We start from the raw sequence: 26,233 nt of genomic DNA on the forward strand, positions 1-26,233 counted from the left end.
CTACCAATACACCCATCTGCAGTGCAGTTGTTATACTTTATAGTTGTACACAATGGTCTCAATTTTCATTTATTTAAGTCCACCTATAATGTCATACATTCCAGAAGGTAGTTCAGTGAAATTCCTTTCAATTCTGGTACAGTACATTCACATTCACTGGAACTGGTCTCAAAAACTTATTTTCATACATCATTCACCACAGGTCATCCAATATGCTTGCCATAATGCACACCAAAATAAAAGCTTTCTTGCATCGCAATAATCATTTATTTTCTATATCCGTAATGAAGCAGTCAGTGTTGCTGACTGAGATGTATTCACAGGTCACCTTCATTTGAGCTCATACAGTTGAACTCTGGTTGTGGCAGTCAGTTCTACAATTAACCGAGTTGTTCATCCTCTCCTAGGGTTTGGTCACTAAACTGGTACCTGGCTTAAGCTGAAGCACTTGTATTTATGTATATAGCATCAATTAGGAGGCCTAGATTAGGGCATTTAATTGTTCATGCTGTCGCATTATGTCTAACAAAAGCTCTGGTAACTTTTCTTCTGCCATTAGTGGCCAAGATTTAGAGTACATGAATACATGTATCTATTCATAAAAATAATGGCAAAATCTCTAAAACAATTCATCTCACATAAACAAAGAAGAACCCTAAAGTGCCGTCTAAAGAATATGATAATTTCCTTTTCATAAATGTCAAAGCATGTTCAGACATCTCTGAGGTTGAATGAAATTTTGCATTATGCTTATGAATATTATATTTAAAAATTACATATTACAAAACAAAATAAAAATACTAATGGAAGTTATCACAAATAGCATCTGCATATTGTCAGTGGTTATTTTCAAAGATTAAATTTTCATCTTTTATTGTATAAAACAAAATAAAATCAGTAACAAAGCATTGTACTAACATAAAACTTGAAGTCAATTCAAAGGCAGGTGGAGGGTGGGGAGATGCTATAACTCATTATCTATATAAAAAAAAATCTTGTCATAAACATGTTTTCTTGCAAAAATATAAATCTTACATCAATATAAATTTTTTAAACCTTTATACAATTCAACAATATTTTATGATTCAAATGCTATTTGGGCAAGTGAAAAAATAAGAAATTTGTATATTTTCTTGCTAGAATTGAATGGTGTGTGCTAGAGCCCCAACATTACTTATGAAAAATGGCTAATAGCAAATTTTTATCCTAGGGTTTTGCTATTTTCAAGTTGCCATTTCTTGAATTCACAGTAGAGTGAAGTACACTAAATCTAATTCAGATTCATTAACTTTTGTCCATCTTTCTTAAGTGATGAAGACATATACACAGACAAATCATATATATACCTTTTTCTTTCTTTCATACTTGATCACTGTTTCCTGTGTTTGCGAAGCGGTACCAGAACAGACAAAGAAAGGCCGCATATGCTCACATTCATTTTCTAGCTGTTATGTGTAATGCACCAAAACCACAGCTCCCTATCTACAACCAGGCCCCACAGATCTGCCCATGGTTTACCCTGGATACTTCAAATGCCAAGTTCAGTTCACTGACAGTAAGTTGACCCTTTTATACCACACTGTTCCACTTTACTCATTCCCTTGCATGCCTTTCACCCTCCTGCATGTTCAGGCTCCAATCACTAAAAATTTCTTCAATTTTGTCCTGCATATATTTACAGAACAGACGATGGAGCTATGCAGGAAGTGCTGATCCTCTTCGAAGGCTCAGGCTGGGGTGTCTAAATATGTGTAAATATAACAAAGATAAGAAGAGAAGAGAGATGGGTGGAATACTTGAGGAAAGAAACCTAGATGTTCTGGCTCCGAGTGAAAAAAAAGCTCAAGGGCAAAGGGGAAGAAGAATGGTTTGGAAATATTTTAGGAGTAAAGTGAGGGGTTAGTGTGAGGACAAGAGCTAAGGAAGGAGTAGTACTACACCTCATGCAGTTGTGGGAGTGTGTGAAAGAGCATAAGAAAGTGAATTCTAGACCGATGTGGGTAAAAATAAAAGTGGATTCCGAGAGACAGGTGATTATTTGAGCATATGCACCTGGTCATAAAAAGAAAGATCATGAAAGGCAATTGTTCTGGGAGCATCTGTGTGAGTGTGTCAACAGTTTTGATGTACGAAACAAAGTATTAGTGATGGGTGATTTGATTACGTAGGTGAGTAATGTTGCAATTGAGGGTATAACTGTAGGGCAAATGCTGAACAGCTTGCAGAGTTGTGTGCTGAAAAAGGACTACTGACAAGGAATACTTGGTTCAAAAAGAGGAATGTACACTAGTATATGTCTGTGAGTAGGAGGGATGGTCATTGGGCATCACTGGATTACATATTAACTGACAAACATATAAAAGAGACTTTTGGATGTAAAGGTGCTAAGAGGGGCAGCTGGCGGGATGTCTGATGACTATCTGGTGAAGACAAGGGTGAAGATTTGTACAGGTTTATGGAAAAGAGAAAACAATTTCAGTGAGAAGAGAGTGGTGACAGTAGGTGACCTTGGAAAAGCAACTTGTGTGAAGAAATACCAAGGCACTGTGTGTAGAGTGGCAAAAGGTGAAACTAAATGAAGCAAGAGGAGTGGGTGAGGAATGGGAGGTATTCAGGGAAGCAGTGCTGGTGTGTGCAAGAGATGCATGTGACATGTGAAAAGCAGGACATGGGCAGATTAGAAAAGGTAGTGAGTGGTAGGATGAAGAGGTAAAGTTGCCAGTGAAACAGAAAAGAGTGTGGATAAAGTTGAGTGTTAAGACTACAAAGGTATAAGTTTGTTGAGTGTACCTGGTAAGTTGTATGGAAAGATACTGACTGAAAGGGTGTAGGCATGTACAGAGCATCAGATGGGAGGAGCAGTATACAAGTTTCTTGCTTAATTTCATGCTATGTCCTCTGGTTGTCATATCCCAACATCTTTTGTTTTCTAAGTATCTATCTATATCTCTGATGTGCATTACCTTGGAGAACTCCCCCAAAGGGGTGGCCATGGCAAGAGTTTCCATAACTGGTAACTTCAGTGCCACTTTTAGCCTTTTGGTGCCTTGCCCTAAACAGACCACCAGCAGAGGGCAACTCTATCACAGTGTTTGCAGAGGCTCATACCTAGTGTTCCTGCCTACTACTTTTATTCAATCTTCTGTGTCATCAATCTGGTTAAAATCTCTCTCTTCCATGGTGGGTAAATTTACGGCTTCCAGCCTTTAACTGTAACTCAGCTTTCTCAATTCTAGTACCAATAACATCTTTAATGCCTTCCTCTGGACCTTTATTCTCTATTTGCTCTTTCTGCTTCTTAGGTACAATGATCAACTTTGAGAGGCATTTCTTTTGAAGTTATACTAGATATGAACAACTTGCTCAATATTTCCTGATCCATACACTTTAAAGCTATTCTTACATCTGTCACCATAAAGTTAGTCTCCTTAACTGTTCTCCTGATGATGGAGTCTGGTGACAGGTTTGGGATTATGTTAACTCCCACTTGTTGGGTGTTCCCTGCAAATTGTATGCACGAGTGGTGATTGAGAGGGTGAGGACATGTGCTGAACATCAGACTGGGGAGGAATAGTGTTGTTTCAGAAATGGTAGAGGAAGTGTGGATCTGGTGTTTGCTTTATAGAATGTGTGCAAGAAATACTTAAAGAAATAGGATTTGTATGTGGAGGGTTATAAAAAAATATGGTGTGGGATGAAAGCCACATGAGACAGAAGTTTTCATCAAGGGTGTAAGGTGAGTGTATGAGTAAGAAGAGAGGAGAGTGAGTGATTCCAAGTGAAGAAGGCTAGTCTGTGGCAGGGGTGTGTGATGGCTGTTTAATTTGTTTGAAGATATGGTGGTGAGGGAGGTAAATGTAAGTCTTGAAGAGAAGGGCAAGTACTGCAGTTTGTATTGGATGAGGGGGGCCTTGGAAGTGAGTCCATTGCTGTTTACAGTGGCATAGCACTGGTGACAGATTCAAGTGAGAAACTGCATAAGTTGGTGACTGAGTTTGGGAGAGTGATTGATAAGAGTAAATTGAGAGAAAATGAGAATAAAAGCAAGGTTATTTGGTTTTGCATTGTAGAGGGACTGGTTAGTTGTGGTGTGAGTCTGAATGGAGAAAATTTGGAAGTGAAGTTTTTAGATACCTGGGAGTGGAAATGGCAGCAAATGTAATCATGGAAGTGGAGGTGGGTTATTGGGTGGGTGAGGGGGCACAGGAACTGGGAGCACTGAAGAATGTGTGGAAAGAAAGGTTAGTATCTGGGAGGGCAAAAATAAGTATGTTTGAAGGTACAAGTCCTAACAATGTATGGTTGTATAGTTGCGAGGCATGGGCTATAGACGGCAATGTGCAAAGGAGGGAAGAAGTGTTGGAAATGAAATGTTTAATGACAATAGGTGGTGTCAGGTGTCTTAATTAAATAATAAAACATTAAGAGAAAGTTGTGGTAATAACAAGCAGTGTGGTTGAGAGAGTTGAAATGGTTTGGTCATATGGAAAGAATGAGAGAGAAGAGGTTGACAAAGAGGATATATGTGTCTGAAAAAGAGGGGACAAGGAAAAGGGGAATACCAAACAAGAGATGTACAGATGAAATGAAAAAGATTTAGCAACTGGGACCTGAACATACAAGAGGGTGAAAGGTGTGCATGGGAGAGTAAATTAGGATGATGTGATAGGGACCTGAACATACAGGAGGGTGAAAGGCATGCATGGGACAGAGTAAAGTGGGACAATGTGGTATGCAGGGTCACTGAACCAAGGCATGTGAAATAGCTGGGAGAAACCATAGATAGGTCTGCAGAGTGTTGTTGTGGATGGGGGTTGTGGTTTTGGTACACTGCACACAATAGCTACACAAAGGATGTGGGGGAATGCAGTCTTTCTTTATCTGTTCTGGGCACTACCTCGCTAATGCAGGATATGACAATCAAATATGAAAAAAATAATGCTAATGATAATGATAATGTACGGATGCAAGGTATGGGCTATAGATGAAATCTATGAAGGAGGGTGGATATATTTTGGAAACTAAATGTTTGAGGACAATGTGTGGTGCGATGTATTTTGATAAAGCAAATAATAAAAGAGCAAAATAAGGGAGAAGTGTGATAATAAAAAGAGTGTGGTTGAGAGAGTTGAAAAGGATGTGCTGAAATGGTTTAGACAGGAAGAAAACAAGTGAAAAGGAGAAGGACGACAACAAACTGGAGACGAAAAGGATGGGGTGACAAAAAAATCATACGAACTCAAGGCCTGAATATACACGAAGGTGGAAAAAGTACATGGAAAAGAGTGAACTGGAGAGATGTTGTATAAAGAGGTTGAATGTGCTGTCAATGGACCAGGGCATATGAAACAGCTAGGAGAAACCATATAAGGGTCTGTGGGGCCTGGTTGTGAGTAGGGGGCTGTGGTTTTGGTACATTACTCATGACAACTAGAGGGTGGATGTGAGTGAATGTAACCTTTTTTTGTCTGTTCCTTGTGCTACCTCACTAATGTGGGAAATGGCAAACAAGTATGAAAATAAAAACAATCATAATATTTACAGTTCATTCATTTTTCCCATTTCCCAAGTTAGTGAGGCAGCAGCAGGAATAGCACACAAATGGCCTCATTCACTCACAACCACTCTCTGGGTGTCCTTTTTTTTCTACAAACTATTACCTATGCCTCCACCACGAAGTGATCAGACATTCCATCAACTGTCCCTCGAAGCAGATTTAAATGAAAATGTCTCTTCGGCATGCCTATCGATTAGTACATAATACAACATTGCCCCTCATCCACATACACAAACGTATATCCTCTTTTTAAACTAGGTATTCCAAAAAAACAAGTCCTTTTTTGGCACTCAGCTCAACAAGCTACCTCTCATTATCATTCACTCTAGGTACCCAATGTCCCCTACCTATTACCACCTATTATTACTCTTGTATTCAACAAGAAGAAGCAAGAGATCAAAGTGGAGGTGGAAGGATGGAGTGAAAAAGATTTTGAGCTATCGGGGCCTGAACATACAGGAAGGTGAGAGGTGTGCAAGGAACAGAGTGAATTGGAATGATGTGGTACTGGGGATGACACGCTGTCAATGGACTGAACCAGGGTATGTGAAACGTCTGGGGTGAACTATGGAGAGGTCTGTGGGGCCTGGATGTGGATAGGAAGCTGTGGTTTCCATGCGTTACACATAACAGCTACAGAATGAGAGTGAATGAATGTGGCCTTTTTTGTCTGTTTCCTGTCACTACCTTGCTGAAGCAGGGGGAAGCAGTGCTGTTTCCTGTGGGGCAGGGTACAGCTGGGAATGGACAGAGGCAAACAAGTATGAGTATGTACATGTGTATGTATATGTGTATATGTTGATATATGTATGCATATGTCTGTATATGTGCATGTATGGGCGTTTATGTATATATATGTGTATAAGAAGGTATGGGCCATTCTTCATCTGTTTCCTGGCACTACCTAGCTGATGCAGCGATCAAGTATAATAAATAAATAAAATTATACATATAAATAGTATCAAATCACACATCGCTATCACTTGATCTCTAACATCAAATTTACTGATGCACTCACTCAGCTCCTTCCAAAACACTTGTTTCTCTTTTCCACTTTTACTATGCTACCCCTACCCTGTCTTATGATACCCTTCTCTGGGGCTCCTGCAACAACCAGGAAGCTGGACATATCCACCCATATCCATGGGGCAGGACCACAGGTCATGAAGTGTGGTGATGTGTGTATGTCAGTATGAAGTGAGTGCTGGGTAACTGAAGAATAAGTGTTCAGTGTCTTCAGTATGGAAGGTACATCTTGTGCAAGAAGGCTCACGATATACTGGATCAATGTTCATATTGAAGTAGAAATAGGTAGTAGCCAAAATTGTATCAAATACATGCCTGGAGAGTGTATTTCAGATGGGTGTAAGTCAGAGCGGCATTTAAGACTGGGTAGCATGAACAATTGTTTGGTGCTTGTCAAGTCATTGCTGTGTGTATATGTTTTGCAAGTGTTGTATGTGTTGAAAAGAGGATGATCTGAATGTATAAGTTACTGAAATGTGATACATGTTATATTGCTTCTACTTGAGGCTGGTAGTTGGTTATGGGATGACTTGGGTAGAGGGAGTCTTGTACTGGTGTAAAAAATTTTTTACTTGTATGATAGTGTGTGTGCAATTACCTATTTCACCAACATGGGGCATGAGAGTTCTTCACCCATGGGGACCTATTTCTTAACATGTGATTACTGTCTGTGTGTTAAATGGAGAAAGTTTTTTGCTCATGTTGCCTTGTCTCTTAACCCTGAACATATATAATCCCTTAACATGAATACTTTATTTATAATTAACCCAGTGCCCCTTTCTGAAGGACTCTTGGTGTTACCCAGGACCTCTTTCCAATGGGCTCCTGCTACACTCAGTAGCAGCAACAGAATGGGCTCCTTTGAAGCAAGAATTTTTTTTTAATGATTGTAATCTGTTTTGCCAAATGATAATGATACAGCCTCACTAGTGGTGACTTTTTACTCACCGGTTAAACTTTAGAAGGCAGAGTCTGGTAACACCACCTTATATATACACACATCCTGGCTTATACCAGGTACCCATTCATCGACTGGGTTGGCTGTGAGCTGGCACTCCTGTCCAAGATTTGAACTCTGGCCCATGAAATTGGCAGGTAACAATGCTAACTACCGCCCTATAAAGGTCTGTAGTGCATAAGTGCACATGCTGATAAGAACAGCTTGACTATTTGAATTAAACAACATGTACTGTAACTTTACCCAATGTGATGCTGCTAGTGAGAAAACTATTTGAACTCTCATTCTTCAATCAGTTAAGCATAAATGGAAATTACTATTTTTGAATGATACCATGGGACTTAAAATTACACCTTCACAATTAATACTACTAAATAAAGTGAGCAATCGATAAAGTACAGGTTGTATCTCTTTAATCCAGCAACTGTGGGCCCTCACCATTGCTGGGCCACAGAAAATGCCAGAAAACAAAAATTGATCCTTAATTCATAAACAGTTGACGATCTGATCTCAAATAGCTCACACAAAGTCTTTACATAAGTTTGTTTATCTAATTTTTTCAGTAACTCTACCTTTTCAAGCATAGTTAATGATTTATGCTTATGCTTATTTGCACAAGCACCATCTTCTGCTCCTCTTGGTCTCTTGGATGACATCCTGAAGTGCTAAAATGTAGCAGAGTAAAAGAAATTAAAAAGACTGTTGATCAGCTCTTCTGCAGTGTAAACAGATTTTGGTGGCCTAGCACTACTAAAAGTGATACCCTTGTGGCAGATCAACAAACCAATATTCAATGGCAGCAGATTCAAAACGTGCCAGACCATGAGAGCTGCCGGACCACAAAGCACCAGATTAGAGAGGTACAACCTGTATTGCAGACTTGTTTGCTGTCCTCCTTTGATGGTAAAGGCAATGACTAAGACATCATAAGTTGCAAATATCTAACTTGACCCTTATCCAATACAGCCTTCTTATAATGCTTTACAACTTTTAATGCTGATGTTCCTCACTGAATGAGTTGGTTTCTTCATTACTCATACAATCTGACAAAGGGCAAATACTGAAAAATCATAATCATTAATTATACCCACAATTTTGCAATATTCTTCATGCTCCCAAGCATAGAAAATAAGTGTAGTTAAAGTAATATGATGAAAGTAATTCAAAAATCATTTAATGGGGGCATCTTTGAGACTAGCTGTAGTTAGTGGGCCACTACTGGTGCTCAAAATATTGTTGTTCCATGTTGCTATTAGTGATTTGTTGGTAGTAAAACCCTCCAGCATCTTTGTCAGAGCATCACTCTTTTTAGTGTTTAGGACAGGGTCTGGTTCTCCCTCATAACCTTCAACTGTCACGCGATCTCCAGGTTTGCTACCAGGGGCTGGCTGGAGAGGTTCCACAGCTGCTGGATCACTTACTGAGGCACACAATACCATCCCTGCAGATTTGATCCCTCTCATAGTAGCAGGTTTTAGATTTGCTAACACTACAACCATTCTCTCTTGCATTTCTGTTATTGGAACAAACTTAACGAGGCCACTAACAATTGTTCTTGGTTCGTCTTCACCAATATCAATTTTTTCCACATAAAGTGATTCTGCATCTGGGTGTCTTGAAACTTCAATAATCTTTCCAACACGCATATTGAACTTCGAAGGCACAAATTCATCATTATTACTTGCAGTTTTCTGAGGGCCCTTTGTTTTCTTAGGAGGGGGTGGATAAGCTAGGTTTAGCATCTTTTTCATGTTGGGTGAATCAGCTACTTTCCGAATAGGATGGATGAACTTCTTCAAGTACTCCAAAACACTATTTTTCAGGTCACCTGGATGTAAATTCTTTTGAGAAAATACTTCTTCTAGTGTTTCAAAGGATTCAAACTCAATATCACCACCATTTTCTTCTGAACGTGTTACTCGAAATCTTTCTTCTCCTAGTATTGGCATTATCACAATTTTTACAAGTGACAGCACTGGATTAAAACTAATATTTCCTTCCTCACAAAATGCAGACTTTATTTTCTTTTTAATCTGTGACTCCTGCTCTGTGAGATCAATAAAGTCCTCTTCAGGAGTAAGGGGTGCTCGGTTCAATAAAGAGGGCATTTCTGCCCCTGCTAAATGAATGCAAGGAACTCCATCAACTAAAGGTAGACTTTTCTTAATAAATTCAAAAACTGGTACATATCTGACACCACAAAAATGAATATTAGCTTGTAAGTGTTTCTCATTCAGAGCCATCATATCTGGATAAAGATGAGCAGAAAGAAGGTTAGGGTCTCTCAAGACAGCTGACACAGCATCATTGGAGTCTTTACATGTCACAAGAGCAGTCATTCTATACAAATCTAAGGCATAATTTTCATTCAACTGGAAGTCACTGCCTTTCACAAACTGGACATTCTGTAGTGGTATATTGTTTGTACTCATAGTGTCCTTGATCAGCTCTAAATAATACTTAGCTCTGTGCATGGTTACTTCCCATGGAACTTGACAGCCATCTAAATGGGAAAGAATGTCTGAAGCCAAAACAGTAACTTGACAGCCAGCAGCCAAAAAGTCACGTATCTTTGCTATGTGTCCAAGAAGACCAACACTCGGCCTCCCTGTTACTGGCACTGTCCAGAGTACATGTGGAGAATGATTCAAAGAGGTATTCAAAGTTGTAGGAGGTGACTGAGCTAAATTCCTACTCATCAGATGTAATCGATCATTAAGACTCAGCCCTTCAACAGTTAGTTGTTTTGTACTGGCATTACACACAGGAGGGGTAGAATGTGACACTTCACTGCATACAGGATAAGCCATCTTAGCAAGTTCCTGTAATTCAGGTGCCTCAAACTTCTTTCGGATATGATCCAACAATACATTTAAAAACTTAATGATAGCCTTCTTTATATCATCTCCAATTACTTTTCCATCAATGAAGTCAGCTTTCAGTGTCTCAAAAGAAGTATATTTCTGTCCACTGCTTAGCTCAAATGGTTTACTTTGATTTTCCAAAATGGGAAATACCACATAATTTACAAAAGCCATTACACCATTGTCAGGTGAAGATGGATCACAGGCAGCTCCACTAAGCTTCCACTGAACTGTTTCAGCTGAATCTAGAAGGTCTATCTTGGAGTCAATTTCTGAGGAAGACATTTTTCCTCCAGTAAGACCAGGGACCATAGGGTTCATCAAATGTGATCTTTTTTGGTATCCAAACTTGGGCAAATATTTTTCAGCATAGGTAAAAATTTTTCTCTGGTCAACCCCACCAAACTGTGCATCTACTTTAAGATATTCTTCGTCAAGTGCTTGAAGACCAGGATACAGAAGGCCACTCTGAGAAGGGGCTTCTATTTGCTTTACAACCTCTGCTCCAGCTTTCTTAGCATCATGTTCAGTCACCATCGCAGATAACTTGTACACATCCTCAGTGAACTTTCTTCCTAGCTGATAACTTGTACCTGGAAACCAAAAGGAGCAGGATTAATGAAAAATTTCCATGCACTTGGTTATTGAGGCCACAGTTCAATAATGCAAGGGATTCATGTAAAGATGGTAAATAGCTTCAGTACTTATACATCCCATCACTGGTAGATGATTAAGTTCAGGTGATGTAATTACAATATCTTTACCTTATTTCTAAACTAAATTAGACCAAAAAGCATCCAAACTATCACTTACTACAAGTTCAAAGAAGAATTCTCATAATACTGCACTGAGAAAGGTTTGAGGTGTTACCATAGCTGTTTAATTTGTTTATGGATGAAGTGGCGAGGGAGGTAAATGCAAGAGTCTTGGAAAGAGGGGTAAGTATGCAGTCTGTTGAGGATGAGAGGGCTTGGAAAGTGAGTCATTTATTCTTTGCCAATGATACAGCACTGGTGGCTGATTCAGAGTGAAACTGCAGAAATTGGTAACTGAGTTTGGAAATGTGCAATGAGAGAGTAAATGTCAATAAAAATCTAGGTTATTAGGTTCAGCAGGGATGAGAGACAAGTTACTTGGGATGCAAGTTTGAATGGAGAAAAACTGGGAGAAGTGAAGTGTTTTAGATATCAGTGAGGTAGCGCCAGGAAACAGACAAAGAATGGCCCATCCACTCATATACACATACATATACATAAACGCCCATACTTGCACATATACATACATATACATATCAACATATACATACACAGACATATACATACATGCACATGTACATATTCATACTTGCTTGTCACTACCTGCCACACAGGAAATAGCATCCCCCCACTTCAGCAAGGTAGTGCCAGGAAAAGACAAAAAAAAAGACACATTCGCTCACACTCAGTCTCTAGCTGTCATGTGTAATGCACCGAAACCACAGTTCCCTATCCATATCCAGGCCCCACAGACCTTTTCATGGTTTACCCCAGATGGTTCACATGCCCTGGTTTAGTCCATTGCCAGCACATCAACCCCAGTATACCACATTGTTTCAATTCACTTTACTCCGGTATGTTCAGGCCCAGTCACTCAAAATCTTTTTCACTCCATCTTTCCACCTCCAATTTGGTCTAACGCTTCTCCTTGTTCCCTCCACCTCTGACACATATATCCTCTTTGTCAATCTTTCCTCACTCATTCTCTCCCTATGTCCATATATATTTACTGCAAGAGGACACAGTGGTGCACATAATCTAGTATATGCAATGAGTCCACAGGAAAATGAAACATGATAAGCTCCCAAGTGCATTTTCGTGTAATGATTACATCATCAGGGGTGATACAAGAATGCGATATAGAACATTCAGTTGACATGCAAGAAAGAGACATAGCTGAAATGTCATTGGTAAACAAACATCACTTCCCTCGTGGGGTGGAAAATTTTACTTCACCTTCAACTTTGTTATCACAAACTCTACTACCATTCCACCTTTACTATAACTGTACTCTACCTCCGTCACCACCACTATACTTCCAGTACCATTAACAATAACTCTACCATCAATATCACCACTATTCACTCTACAACAATGACCAACAATAATCATACTAACAACATAATCAATATTTGTCTTGTACTTACCAATAAGGTTCTGCAGAGCTACAGCATTAATCCTCCTCAGGTAAAAGGCATGCCATGTGAACCTTATACGGCATATGACTTAAAATTTATTTTTACTTGAAGTCCAAAGCAAAATGACACTAAAAGCATCACTGGAAAGTGAGTTTAAGTTTTTCAAATGATGCAAACTACAGGATCAAAGCACAAAAGTGTGAAGTTGTTTGGGTAACATACTCATTTTCTGTGAAGAATCAAATGCTGGTTATTTTTGACACTGTATCCACAGCTTGACCTAGCCAACTCTTAGAAATAAGCCTAATGACTCAAAGGAATCACTTTTAGATCTTTTGACAGAACACACTGTCTAGATAGCTTGACCATCTGTCACATAAGAAAACATATTCATGAGAGCACAGTCCTATTGACGAAAGATGACTGAAACCATATTGTACCTTGGCCCTTTTTAATTGCAGTACAGTGTGAGTGAAACGAAGGAAGAAAGTAATTTATCATATGCAGTGCTAGACCTAGTTGGTATATAACTGATAAGTAATGCTACTATGTTTGAGAAGAAATGCAAAAAAGATAAATAAAAGGAAAAAAAAAATCTTGTAAGTGGTAAAGCTTTTAGGAGGATTAATAGTGAATATATAGTTATAAAAATATATCATCATTGGTAAATACAAAATACTCTGAAATTCACTCACAGTGCTGCTTTGACAGGTGACACATTCATACAATACACAAATATGCATTCTAGACAGATAATACTAGTACAAATACCTTTTGTAAATGGAACACTTTCGTTGCCATACATTATCATATACACTGAACAATATGCTCTTCACTCATGGCATAGAAACCACATACAAAAATTCCCATGCTTACGACCTATTTTAATTACGACCATCCGTACATACAAGCGAAAAAAAAATAAAACTTAAAAACATACATAAATATAAATATCATGCTTGGTTGTATGTCCAACAGTGCTAATGGCTGTGTATGTATGATAGTGCATGTCAGACAATTCCTGCAGTGTACATCAAAGCATCTCCCTCAGTTCTCGCTCTCAGTTACCAGTTAGTAAGCGCGCGATATTCAAGTGAATCTAATGAATTTTCATGATGGATCAAACCATTTTTGTATCAAACCCCAAGGAAGATGATGAACAAGAGAAAAAACCATCACATGTTGACAAATCTGGCAAGAAGCTGAGTAAGACCCTTGATTTGGAATTGAAAAAAGGTAATCACCCAATATGAAGGAGTAAAAAGTTAATGTAATTGCACATGATCTACAGTTATCCCATTCAATGGTCTCCACAATTTTAAAGGACAAAGAAAAAATATGTGATGCAGGGAAAGGTTCGGCAAGTATGAAGTCTACAATGATAACAAAGCAATGACAAGGGCCATCCATGAAATGGAAAACATGTTGATGCTGTGGATGGAAGATTAAATTCAAAATCATGCATCACTAAGCTTACTAACAATTCAGGCGAAGGCTAAAAGTCTCTTTGAGACTTTGAAGAATAAAAAGGAAAGGATTACATCGAGAACCTCACAGCAAGTCATAGTTGGTTCAATAGATTTAAAAGAAGATCTAGCTTGCACAACACTTGAGTCACAGGTGAAGCAGCAAGTCAGCACTGAGAAAGGAGCTGTTGAAAAGTTCATTGAAAGGGTGGATGAATCAATCATACACTGTATCTGTATAAACAAAAATGAAGGTACATTCATGAAAAACAAGAAAAATCAAAACAAAAATATGATAAAATTCAATGCTGCAAAATTCAAAACTAATCTTACCTTGTACAAAATGAAGCCTCTCAAGAGACACTCCAATTGCAGTTAACATAGCCTTAATGACAGCTTCATAGTATTGTGTACGAAATTTGATTAGTTCCCAGGGAGCTTTCATGTTGTCTAGATAGGCATGAAGGTCAGCAAGAAGGATTGTGACCTTTAATGAAAAAAAAAGAAATAATGGGAATATAATGAATATAAAAATAAATACTACCTATCAAAATGAAGCACAAAATTTTTTTCAGTCTTCTAAATCATTATCATACTTTTTCATACATTTACCATTTCTCTCATCAGCCAGATAGTGCCAGGAACATATGAAGAATATCCTCCTTTGTTCACATCCACACTCTAGTTGTTATGTATAATGCACTGAAACCAGAGCCCCCTATCCACAATCAGGTCCCACAGACATCTTCATAGTTTCCAAATTGCTTCACATGCCCTAGTTCAGCCCATGGACACCATGTCATCTCCTGTATACCACATTGCTCCAGTTTGCTCTATCCCTTGCATGCTTTGTACCCTTCTGCATGCTCAGGCCCTGATCCTTCAAAGCATTTTTCACTCCATCATTCAACCTCCTCCTTGGTTTCCCTCTTCTCCCTGTTCGCTTCGCTTCTGACATGTATACCCTCTTAGTCTTCCTCTCCTCACTAATCTTCTCCATATGTCCAAACCATTTCCGCACACCTTCTTCAACTCTTTCATAGAAACTCCTCTTACTATCATACCCCATATCATACGTATTTCAACAAAATGTGTTTAAATCACTTGTAAAGATAATCATCTCCATATATCAAATGCCTTCCCATTACACAGAACAATAGGAATTGAAATTCAAAGAAACCAATTTCATCATAAGAATAAAGATTCTTCATTTGATACGTTCCTCTCACTTATATATGTTTTCTAAATTTTTGCCCATCTTTTACTGAGTTTACAGTCAAATTAATGAAGGAATAAATGATAGGGTGGGAAAGACCATGGTCAAAGGGTTTGTTTATGGATGGTGGTCTCTGGTTTTGATGCATTACACTGGGAGTGGGAAAATAGGGCAAATGTTCGTTTATTCCTGATGCTATCTTGCTACAAAAGAAAAGGTAATTTTTTTTTTTTTTTTTTTTTATACTTTGTCGCTGTCTCCCGCGTTTGCGAGGTAGCACAAGGAAACAGACGAAAGAAATGGCCCAACCACCCCCCCCATACACATGCATATACACACGTCCACACACGCAAATACACATACCTACACAGCTTTCCATGGTTTACCCCAGACGCTTCACATGCCTTGATTCAATCCACTGACAGCACGTCAACCCCGGTATACCACATCGCTCCAATTCACTCTATTCCTTGCCCTCCTTTCACCCTCCTGCATGTTCAGGCCCCGATCACACAAAATCTTTTTCACTCCATCTTTCCACCTCCAATTTGGTCTCCCTCTTCTCCTTGCTCCCTCCACCTCCGACACATATATCCTCTTGGTCAATCTTTCCTCACTCATCCTCTCCATGTGCCCAAACCACTTCAAAACACCCTCTTCTGCTCTCTCAACCACGCTCTTTTTATTTCCACATATCTCTCTTACCCTTACGTTACTCACTCGATCAAACCACCTCACACCACACAAGAGAGATTGTGTGAAGACATTGGCTTGAGAGTACATGAAACATTCCTCAGATACAACTGATCTGGGCTTGCTGTATCATTTACTTTTATTCCATTTCATGCTGGTAGTATACTTTCAACTCTTATGTCAGTATTTTACAAAACATTTTCCTCTCTTAGCAGTGGAACTAGATTCAGGACATGAGTTGTGCCTTCAGATGTAAGCACAAATGCAGAAAAAAATCCATTCAAAATCTTTGCCATATCTTCATTCTCTTGATCTAAGTCATGATACTCCATTATTAATGGACCCATTGACTAGATAACTGCTCAATTGCTTCTAAAGTATCCACAAAGCTCCTTAGGGTTGTTTGCTATTTTCTGTGACATACATTTCATACTGGTGGTTACTAAGACATGTAAGTCTCCTATCAGGATGGAATGAAAGATATTGAAGGTGTTCAGCACCTAAACATGCAGGAGGGTGTGAGCTGTGCAGGGGACAGAGAGAAATGAACCAATGTGGTGTACAGGGAGTGATTTGCTGTCAATGGGCAGAATGAGTATATGTGAAGCAGTTAGTTGAAATCACAAAAATGTCTGTGAGGTCTGGTTGTGGAGTGGGGCTCTAGTTTCAGCTCATTGTATGGGGCAGCTAGAGAGTGGATATGGGTGAATGAAGCCATTTCTTTGTCTGTTCCAGGCATTACCTCACTAATGTGGGAAAACAGTGAACAAGTATGAAAAAAATTTTAACAAAAATTTACACTTTACAATTGCTTACAGACTGAGGTAGCCTATGAAATAAGTAAATATAGCAACTAAGACAACATGGAGCAGCCATATAAATGTCAAAGTACAGGGGGGCAGGGCAAAAAAGGGAGGGGGAATTCAAAATAAGCCCATGCACATATACACCCATACACTGGCTCCTGGTTCCTACTATGAAAGTCATCATATGACAACTCCTAGCACTGAAGTAAGATAACAATCTACATCTAATACTCTGTCTTGTACTTTAAAAGTAAAATGATTTACATAAAATTTTCTCTGAAATATCCGTTTTACAACTCACCTCACATCCAGCCTTTAGAAAGTCAGCAATCTTGGTCATAGGCACAAAGTATGCTACATGTGGCTTCCCAGTAGTGGCAGTGCCCCAGTAAATTTTCAGAGGCCTTTCCTTCAAAATGGTTACAATTCGGTCTTCACCAATTACCTCATCCAATCTCCGGGAGATGAGCCTTAGTTTTTCCTCTGTATTCATCTTTCTCTAGACAAAAGAGACTCTGATGTAAAATTAGCATATTCTAGTAAAGATGAACTGCAAGTCAAGTACATTATGATTCAGGACTAATAATACAGTAGAACCATCCTTTACGTACTACTTGAATCTATGAATGCAAAAGTTTTACCTTAATTCCAATCAAACTTCAAAAAAAAAAGCTGCCCAATCTTTAGAGTCTATTGTAAAATTTCTTTTGTATTTATACAAGATTACAATACTATGATTAAACAAATTTATTTCATGAACCTTGAATAACATTTTACTTGAACCTCAGTAATCTAAGACAGCACCACTGGGTTACAAAGCATATGGAGGAATTCAAGCAGAAACAGATCACTGGATCCATTCAAGGCTGTTTGTGATAGAAGAAGATTTTAGAAACTCAGAGGCTAGTGAGGTGAAAGAAGAAAAACATACAGATAATTCAAAAAGAAAAACATGCAAAATGCAGAACTGACTAAGGAGGCACAAATAATATTACTCATGGACTTGAAGCAAACAATTTATCAAGTCCATTCTATAGGACTGATTCCAACCACTCTGAATGATAAATCATTCCATATATCAAAATGCTGGTCTGTGAGTTTGTGTTCATTACTATAAGTGAAAATGAACAAATCAAGTATTAAGCAGCTTGTTACATCAAGAATATCAAAGCCTTTGATAATTTTGAATGACAGTTAGATCACTTTGTAACCTCTATTCTGAGCTAAATAAATCTGAGTCATTTCTTCAGCTCTCATAGATTTTGTTTCTCAGTCTATGTATCACCTTGGTAGCTTGAAACAGTACTTTCTCCATTCTATCTATGTCGCTTCTCAAGCAGGGTGACCAGAAGTGAACACAATATTCAAGATAGGGATGTATCAGTGAATTATAAAGAATAAGGATGATTTCCCTAAATATAAATGAATCCAAGAATCTTGCCCACTCTTTTTACTGCTTTTATGCACTACTTACATGGCTTTTGGTCACTAGATATTATTACATCCAAGTCTTTTTCCAATGTCAGTTTGAGGCTGAAGATATTCAAGATCAGTTGTAGATTTATTTCTCAGCTTAGTATATCTATGAATCTTGATATCTTACAATGCAACACATTTTCAATATTATCAATATATATGAGGATGAGAACCAGCCCCAAGACTAATCCCTGTGGCACACCACTCGTTATGCCTAATCATTCTGTGGCTTGGCCATTGACCACAACCCTTTATTTATGGCCACTCAACATGTTTACTAACCATCAAAGTGTACTTTATAAATCACTTCCATCAATACCATGAGATTTAACTTTTGTTAATAACTTTTGATGTGGAACTTTACTGAATGCTACTTGAAAATCTAAATAGATGACATCAATTGCTTTGCTTTATCATACATATTGATTATACCATAAAAGAAATTTAGCAGATTTGACAGACTTGAGCAATTTCACTGAAAAGCATGCCAAGGATCATTTATTAAGTGGGGAAGGGGAGTGTCTTCTAAATGGTTGACATTTTTGTGGCCAATGATAGTTTCCATAAGTTTTCCAATTAGAATCTAAGCTAAATGGAGGAAAATTTCTGGGCAGTGGCTTATTATATTGGTAAACTCTCATTCCTCTGGAACTTTCACCATAGCAAATGATTTATCAAAAAGAGTAGTCAAGGACTTAACTATCCTCAAATAGAATTTACCAGAGCCTTTTATTGTTCACCTTCATTCCATTTACTGCAGATAATATAACTTCAACTGTGTTATTCTGCAACTGTGCTGCAGAATGTTATCCTCTCTTAATGATGAAACTGGAGTCATGATTTGAGTTGTGTCTTTGATCATAAATAGAAGTGAAAAAATATCATTTAAGATTTTTTGCCATGGCTTCATTGTCTTAAACTAAGTCACTCTTTTATGCAATAAAAGAATCAACTGACTGGGTAATGACTCTCTTGCTTCTAACATAACTATGAAACTCCTAAGGATTTCTTTTGCTCTTTTTGGCAATATACACTTCATACTGATGTTTACTTACTTGTATAAGTCCCTCAGCTTTTTTATACAAATTCCCATAATCTACACTATCATGATGTTTATTGGTCTTAAGTTTCTCATAAAAATTTCTTGTGCAACACGCACTTATTCAATTCATCATTCCAAAACCTTTGTTTCATTTTGGAAAAAGACTATATACTGCTTCAAAAATTTCCCTGAAGGTTTTTCAAGCCACATTCTAGTCATTTTTGTTCATATTATCATCCCAGATTTGCCTGTCAGGAGCAAGGCAAAGATTAGTAAAATCTGCATGTCCAAAACCTGATGTTTTTTTGTGACTGTCATGTTGACTAACATTACATGCAGTGTTGAAAGTCCCCTCGAAAGTAATTCATCAGTGACCACCGATATCAAATTTCTATATATTGTACATGTGGTATTACCATAATACAACCCAAGGACCCCTATCCAGGGGCTCCTGCAAATCCATTACTGTGCTACACTCAGAAGCCAGTGCCTACACGACTTTCTGTACGATGGAAACCCCATCCTTGATTTGATGTGTCCAGATGAACCATCAGAAAAGTCACTGGAAGTTTCCAAGGCATTGGTTTTGGGAGATTCTCTATGTCAGTCCACCATAATAAAGATGTGAGAAGTTCCTTAGGAAGTGCTTTTGAAAGACCTCTGCTTTTCAAAGGAAAGAATTTACCTACCCAAGTTACATTTTGGCTTGCAGCCTAACCATTTTGCAGCAAAGGGCAGAAAATTCTGAACTCCAGAAGATGCTCTATCTAGTTGATATTGAGACACCAAGGTCTAGAACCATAAAAGAACAACTGCACTGAGTAATCCAAAGCTTTGCCCTCTGGAAAGACTGACTGCCAATCTGCTGCTGGCCAAGCAGAAGTCTTGCAGAGAAATAAGCAAGACTTTTCCAAAATGAAAATATACACTTTTTTTGTGAGGTGGTCATGACTTGAACCCCATGCCTGGAACATTCCTGTATTATTGAATAAGAAGGAATTAATGTTTTGGAGGCCATTACTTTAAGAGCAAGACCAAAAATCACTACTGTAAAAATCTGTAGTTATTCCTACAGCAAAGTCTGTGTATTAAATTTGAATGCCAAAAACTTTGTTGTCACTAAGTGGGGGTCACTGATTGTTCAGCAGGAATATCCAAGCACAGCCATCTCATCAACTCCTTAGCAGGTGGTTAATGCTGAGAGGTATGTCTCTCACCAGCAAGACAGGGTTACAAGATTTAAGACCTCTCTCATGGCCTTTGGAATAAACTGCCCTTGAAGATAAAAATGCCAACAGCTAATGCAAAACATAAAACCCTCTGTATCCATGCTACGCCATTCCACCACACAGGTTCGATGGTCAGAGCAGCATCAGGATGATGCTATGCCAAACAGTCTCATTCATAAGATGTATGTATTTCTGTACTATAGTGAGTGATACTGTCTGACTTTCACAGGAAATTCTGTTTTCAAGCTCTCCTACAACCCTTCATCATAAGTGGAAAATGACTAGCAAGTTTTCCAGCAGGTACATCTACCATGAAGCTCTCACTCATCAAACTATTAGTCTGCACGCCAAAATAGATATGATGAAGCAATCCACATGTGAGAAGCGTTTAGTGGATGTTGCCTGCATGCTGGGTTACCTTCCTCAGGTGTTAGGACAGTTATTACTAACTCCATCAAAAACATAGTGCTATTAGAATTCTGAAGGGTAGAGAAACAGTCACAGAGACCATGGAGAGACTGTTTAGCCTCTACACAAGCTACACATCACTATTCATGGGTAACACAAATATTCATCTACGTTTTTTAATGTTTCATTCAGTTACTGTGCCTTTAGTAGTTATTTATCTATGCTTCATCTGTGCTTTGTATGACTCATTTAGTTATTTTCCTCAGTATCTAGTGGGCCCTTAGATAATGCTGCACTATTACCTATTGTGGAACTGCAATACTTACAATATCCTTTCATGCATATGTGTATGGGTATGTGACTGAACACACGCAAATGTGCATGTGAATTTTCATGTCATGTATGTTAACCAAACCACAGTATAAAATGAGATATCTGGGTTGTACTCCACCTATGAAATATGCAACTAAGCACCTCACCAAGAATGTACATGTATAACTGTAGATACACCTGTAGATGATGTTAACTTTTCTTAAAGTAATTCTAGTTATTGATAACTAACAGGAAATGAATGAAGCACCTTCTGAAGTCATTCTATCCATTAGAACTACTATCATTGCAGGTTTTAAAGAGAATCTTATCCGGTCTCCAATTACATAAGGATATTAAAAATTTCCTGTCCTTCTAAAGCTACTGAATCAATGAAAATTCTTTATGTGCATATAGGCATTCCAGATAGCTTTTCTAATCTAAGTAAAACATGGAAGTCCAGCACTCTTATGGTAACTTACCTTCTTGGTAGAAGGTTCCAAGGTAGCTAAGACACTCTCCACACTTTTAAGCTTTCCACTCAATTCTTCCTTTTTGAAGTTTTGCATGTGGCTAAGCCACCTACTTAAATGTGCATAACATGATAGATCTTCTGTAACCTTCTTTAAATTATCAAGTATAACTTTATCACTTATTGTTGGCTGATACCTTTCTATATAACTAAATTCACCTAAGTGATCATTCAAAGTTTCTAATATTTCAGGTGTCCAACATATTTCATAATTCATTTTCAGTTATACCTGAAAAAGAGATACATAAATGTTGGTATCACATTCCATTAACATATATATATGTAATTCTTCACAAGCTGTGGAGTGTCTTTGTTGCCTAAGGTGGATGAAAGGTATTGATTTACCTGAGGCACAAATACTCAAAACCTTCACAATGAAACAAAGATCCTCCCACCAGACCAACCTCAACGTTAATGCATGGTACCTAACTCTATGCAACAGCTTTAGACCTCTACTACCCAAACCAATCTGTAACTAACTACTAACTGCCAAAGTAGAAATAAAAAGCCTATTCCTGCCTCACACTTCAATACAACCTCGTTTCACAAATCACACTAGCTCCAACAAGAATAACACTAATAAAGCACATACATACTGAAATAACCTGACAAGCACTAAGCAACCAACCTCCCACCTCAGTTTTAAACTCCAGCCCACCAAACGCATCAGTCAGAAACCACATTCACCACACAAACATATCACATTTTCCTGCTTACATTCTGGAGATTACCCATCACTACAAAATGGCAAACACCATTTCAACACATCCCAAGACCCTTCATGGCCACAGTGCAACTACCATGAAGAGGACATCAAGCACTTACCCTGCACTTTCTGCACATAAGTGCATACACAACATCAAAACAGTCTATGACCTATGGTTCCAAATGGTGGATGTTGCCAGCTACCTGGGTGCTCCAGAAGCCTCATAAGGATAAAGGGACCCCTAGGGTAGACGTATACACACACACACACACTCACACACATATATTTGATGGTCAAACACTGGCACCTGATGAGGTGGATTGTCTCCATGAAACATGTCATGCCACATGTATAGAAAAATCACAGGTTAAATAAATTTGTATTCAACTACCTGTTATCACTTCCCCATTTACTCCCTTCAATGAAGATCCCATTTGTTCTCTTGTTTTTCTCTCACTCCTTCCAAAATAGTTTCATATTCTTCTTGAACACTACTGATACTCTCACCCCAACTCCAATTTGCCCTCTTTTTCAACCACTGCACTTTCCTCCTGACCTCATGCTGCCTTCCCTTGTACATCTTTCATTAAAAAAAATGAGGTCAATATAGTTCTGAAAACATCAATAAAGGACGAGGAACAGTTTCGGTGAATCAAGAAATCACCGATGGTAAACAATAACATTCAACGTCGACATATCATACATCATACTCACATTAAAGCTATAAATATCACCAACTTCTTTATTCTGAGTGTTAAGATCTAACTACAAATCAGATGGGCATTCCAATGATTTACATGCACAGTGAATTTGATGAATTAACTGTTACAAGTATACAGTTGCACAACTTTGACCAATAGCAAAAGAATTTCCCGATAAACTTTATGGTTTCATTTTACATTCCAAAGTGCTGAAAGTCGAACTCTGAACCAAGGATATGAACCCAAAATAAGTACAACATGACAATCATACATAAAAATAAGGTAAATTTCAACAGAGTCCTATAAGTATTCTAAAATGAAAATTACCTTATGAGAGAATCTAGTAATCACATGAGAATAAATTACACATGACAACTTAAAAAATCCTATATCCAAAAACAGACACAAGCTTATAACTTAGTAAATCACACATGACAACTTAGACAAGATGTTCTATTCTAAAATCAATTATGGCTATTATTGATAGTCATCTCATCTGTAATAAGAGAAAATATTCTTACAAATATCAAACCTAATTTAGCTTTCAACAGACAGACTACTACTGCTTCAATTAACATCGTACAATGAAAGACAGTGCACTAAGTCATACCCCACAACTGGTAACGTAGTACCTGAGCATTACACTAGCACTGCAGGTCGAGTACCCTCAAAATTCAAAGGAAATGCTGTCGCAAAACTAAACCATTGAATCATCAACAAAAGTTATAAAAATATCACCTAGCATCCCATCAGCTGAAGTTTACTTTATTGTCAATGTTCTCTGAAAAATCTGCTTAAGACCTGGTGTTTACACCATTTATGTTGTATGTTCACCTCAAATTTGTACAGTATTTACTTCATCTTACCACTTGCCACAACATATAGTAAATCCTTTACCATTTGGCAAGATGGATTTAACATAAATATAACATTTTGACTATATAACGTGTCTCTGCCTACGTTTGATGAGGCATGAGCTAAATTCATTTTCAATGTATTTCTTCTCTTTTATCAAACCCACTTTCCCCAATTTGCATAACCCTCCCCACTATTCATCCACACTTTTACACAAAATTCAACCAGCATTTCATGGTCTCCGTTGGCCATAGCCATCAAATGCTACGTAGCCACTAGTAATAAGCTGTTGTCTTTTAACACATTAGACCACTTGGGTGCCGATGGTAATAAGGCCCACACTGGAATTTTCCTTTTCATTTCACTAAGTTATTTCTGCGGTGCCCTTAAACTAAATGTCTACCAGAACTTGACTCGAACTTCTTAATTTCTCTGGATTTTATAAGTAGCTCAGGTTTTACGATTTAAAGATACGTTCTCATGCAATACGGTGCCTATCATATCCTTGGGAGAACTTCGCCCTTCCAGTTATGCCACAAACATATGACTTCCTTTAATTCAACTTCTAAGCTTACAACAATAACCATAATGTGCGCATATTATTTCCAATATTCAAATTTAGTGAGTTTCTCTCATGAAAATGATTTCAAACTTATATTTACAATAGTCTTGACGAAAATTGCACAGACGATAAGGTTGGCCGATTTCCTTACCTCTTGGCACTCGGCGAACGTGCTCGCATTTACGCCTAATGTGGACGAGACACAACACTTGTCACACCTCCAAATGAACAAAAGAGCATCATTATTTCTCTCAAAACCATTTCAAATATCTAACTTTCTTACCAAATATTTCCTCAACTCTCTTATCATTCTATGTTCTTTACCGTATAGTACATGTTGTCATTTTTACTAACTATTCAAGTTGTATGGCTTAGGTTTCATGGGAAGTTTTAATATAATTCTGATTATATATATATATATATATATATATATATATATATATATATATATATACACACACGCGACATTCTCTTAAGTCAAATTTTGATCTAAGTAAGGATTATGATTCTTGTACTAATTCATAAACATAAAATATTGCGGAACATGAAAGAATGAAATGTCAAATCCCGATTTAAGAAATTTCGTTTGTTGTATAGTTCTATGACTCTAATTCATAATGCACACAGTAGATGATGAAATAAGTACAGTGTGTGAACTCATAAGCCATTCCGTCATATCTAGTATTATGATTGTGGTCAAGCTATCATAATCAACTACTATTGCTGTGATTATAATGTAAATTACTATAGTAATTATTGAGTTGTGACGGACGTAAGTTGACATGAAAAAAAATCAGTATATTAGAATATGCGTCATAGTCATATTCGATTCGTGGTAATACAAAAAAACTTATTCCTACAGTAGATCACTCTTGGCCACTCATATCGTAAATTAAAAAAAAATTCTACCATTTCCCATTATTCTACCTGGCTCCCATTATTGTAAACTGCGAGGCATTTTAATGTACCATTAACCAATTATGATGGCCCCGGATGCATCATTTGGCTAAACTAAGGATTCTAAAGATATCACCCCTTTTGTCTAAGACACATTACACAATTTCTGTAATAGTCCAATGAAATCCAATTGGTTTTTTAAATTGGCGAGTCTAACGATATTCCTCTGTGACAAAATATATATGGATTCCCTACATAGAATTTTAGTGTTATCTCAAACTTAAAGAGTATGGCGACCTGGTATTTCCAAACGACTGCTCGTTGTATGGAGACGGAAAAAGTCTCATAAATTGCACTGCCATCATGATAAGACAGTGTGAACTCTCGAGTATCTAGATGGCTAAGTTGCATATGAAGCCTAAGATAAATTGGTGTCTGAAGTACGACACGTTATGGTGAAACAACTTAGCGCTTGTATAAACAAGTGGTAATACAAAAAAATTAACAAGTATGACTACATTGTCTGAAATACCCCAAATTTGTTGGTCTGATGGCTTATTTTGTATATGATTTAAAACATTTTTACGTAAATAAATTTTTTTTCGATTCTCTTTTAAATAAACGAAGGTTGCCAACTGAATTCGAAAAAAAAAACAATTTGTTTGAATATTTCGTTGTCTCGAACACATATTACTAAGGTAAAAGTTTGGTGAATATATCTGTTAAGCTGTGTGAAGGGTATCGATGGAGAGCATGA

General features: G+C 37.7%; 1 protein-coding gene across 3 annotated transcripts; it reads right to left on the reverse strand.

The window, feature by feature from the left end:
* Nucleotides 1–744: 744 nt before the first annotated feature.
* Nucleotides 745–24,796, reverse strand: TyrRS (Tyrosyl-tRNA synthetase). 3 transcript variants are annotated; one of them, XM_071688611.1, is made up of 5 exons: nucleotides 24,731–24,774; nucleotides 21,706–21,984; nucleotides 17,061–17,258; nucleotides 14,378–14,531; nucleotides 745–10,998 (listed from the first exon to the last, which is right to left on the reverse strand). In XM_071688611.1, exons 2-5 carry the CDS (start codon nucleotides 21,970–21,972, stop codon nucleotides 8,711–8,713), a joined length of 2,907 nt encoding a protein of 968 aa, XP_071544712.1. In that variant the 5' UTR covers nucleotides 21,973–21,984; nucleotides 24,731–24,774; the 3' UTR covers nucleotides 745–8,710. The 3 variants fall into 3 exon arrangements, with proteins under 3 accessions (XP_071544712.1, XP_071544723.1, XP_071544733.1); XM_071688622.1 differs by lacking the exon at nucleotides 24,731–24,774 and adding an exon at nucleotides 24,680–24,709; XM_071688632.1 differs by lacking the exon at nucleotides 21,706–21,984 and having other exon boundaries at nucleotides 24,731–24,796.
* Between the last annotated feature and the right edge of the window lie 1,437 nt (nucleotides 24,797–26,233).

Source organism: Panulirus ornatus, chromosome 3 (genome assembly GCF_036320965.1).
Source record: "Panulirus ornatus isolate Po-2019 chromosome 3, ASM3632096v1, whole genome shotgun sequence".
Classification (NCBI taxonomy): Eukaryota; Metazoa; Arthropoda; class Malacostraca; order Decapoda; family Palinuridae; genus Panulirus; species Panulirus ornatus.

Bases quoted from the DNA above. Each gene is read 5' to 3' on its own strand.
- TyrRS (XM_071688611.1), bottom strand. From the start codon at position 21,972: ATGAATTATGAAATATGTTGGACACCTGAAATATTAGAAACTTTGAAT. The intron at 14,532-17,060 runs GTGAGTTGTAAA...TTTTCATTAAAG, and splicing joins TTCTAAAGGCTGGATGTGAG to GTCACAATCCTTCTTGCTGA. The intron at 10,999-14,377 runs GTAAGATTAGTT...TTTGGTTTCCAG, and splicing joins GAGGCTTCATTTTGTACAAG to GTACAAGTTATCAGCTAGGA.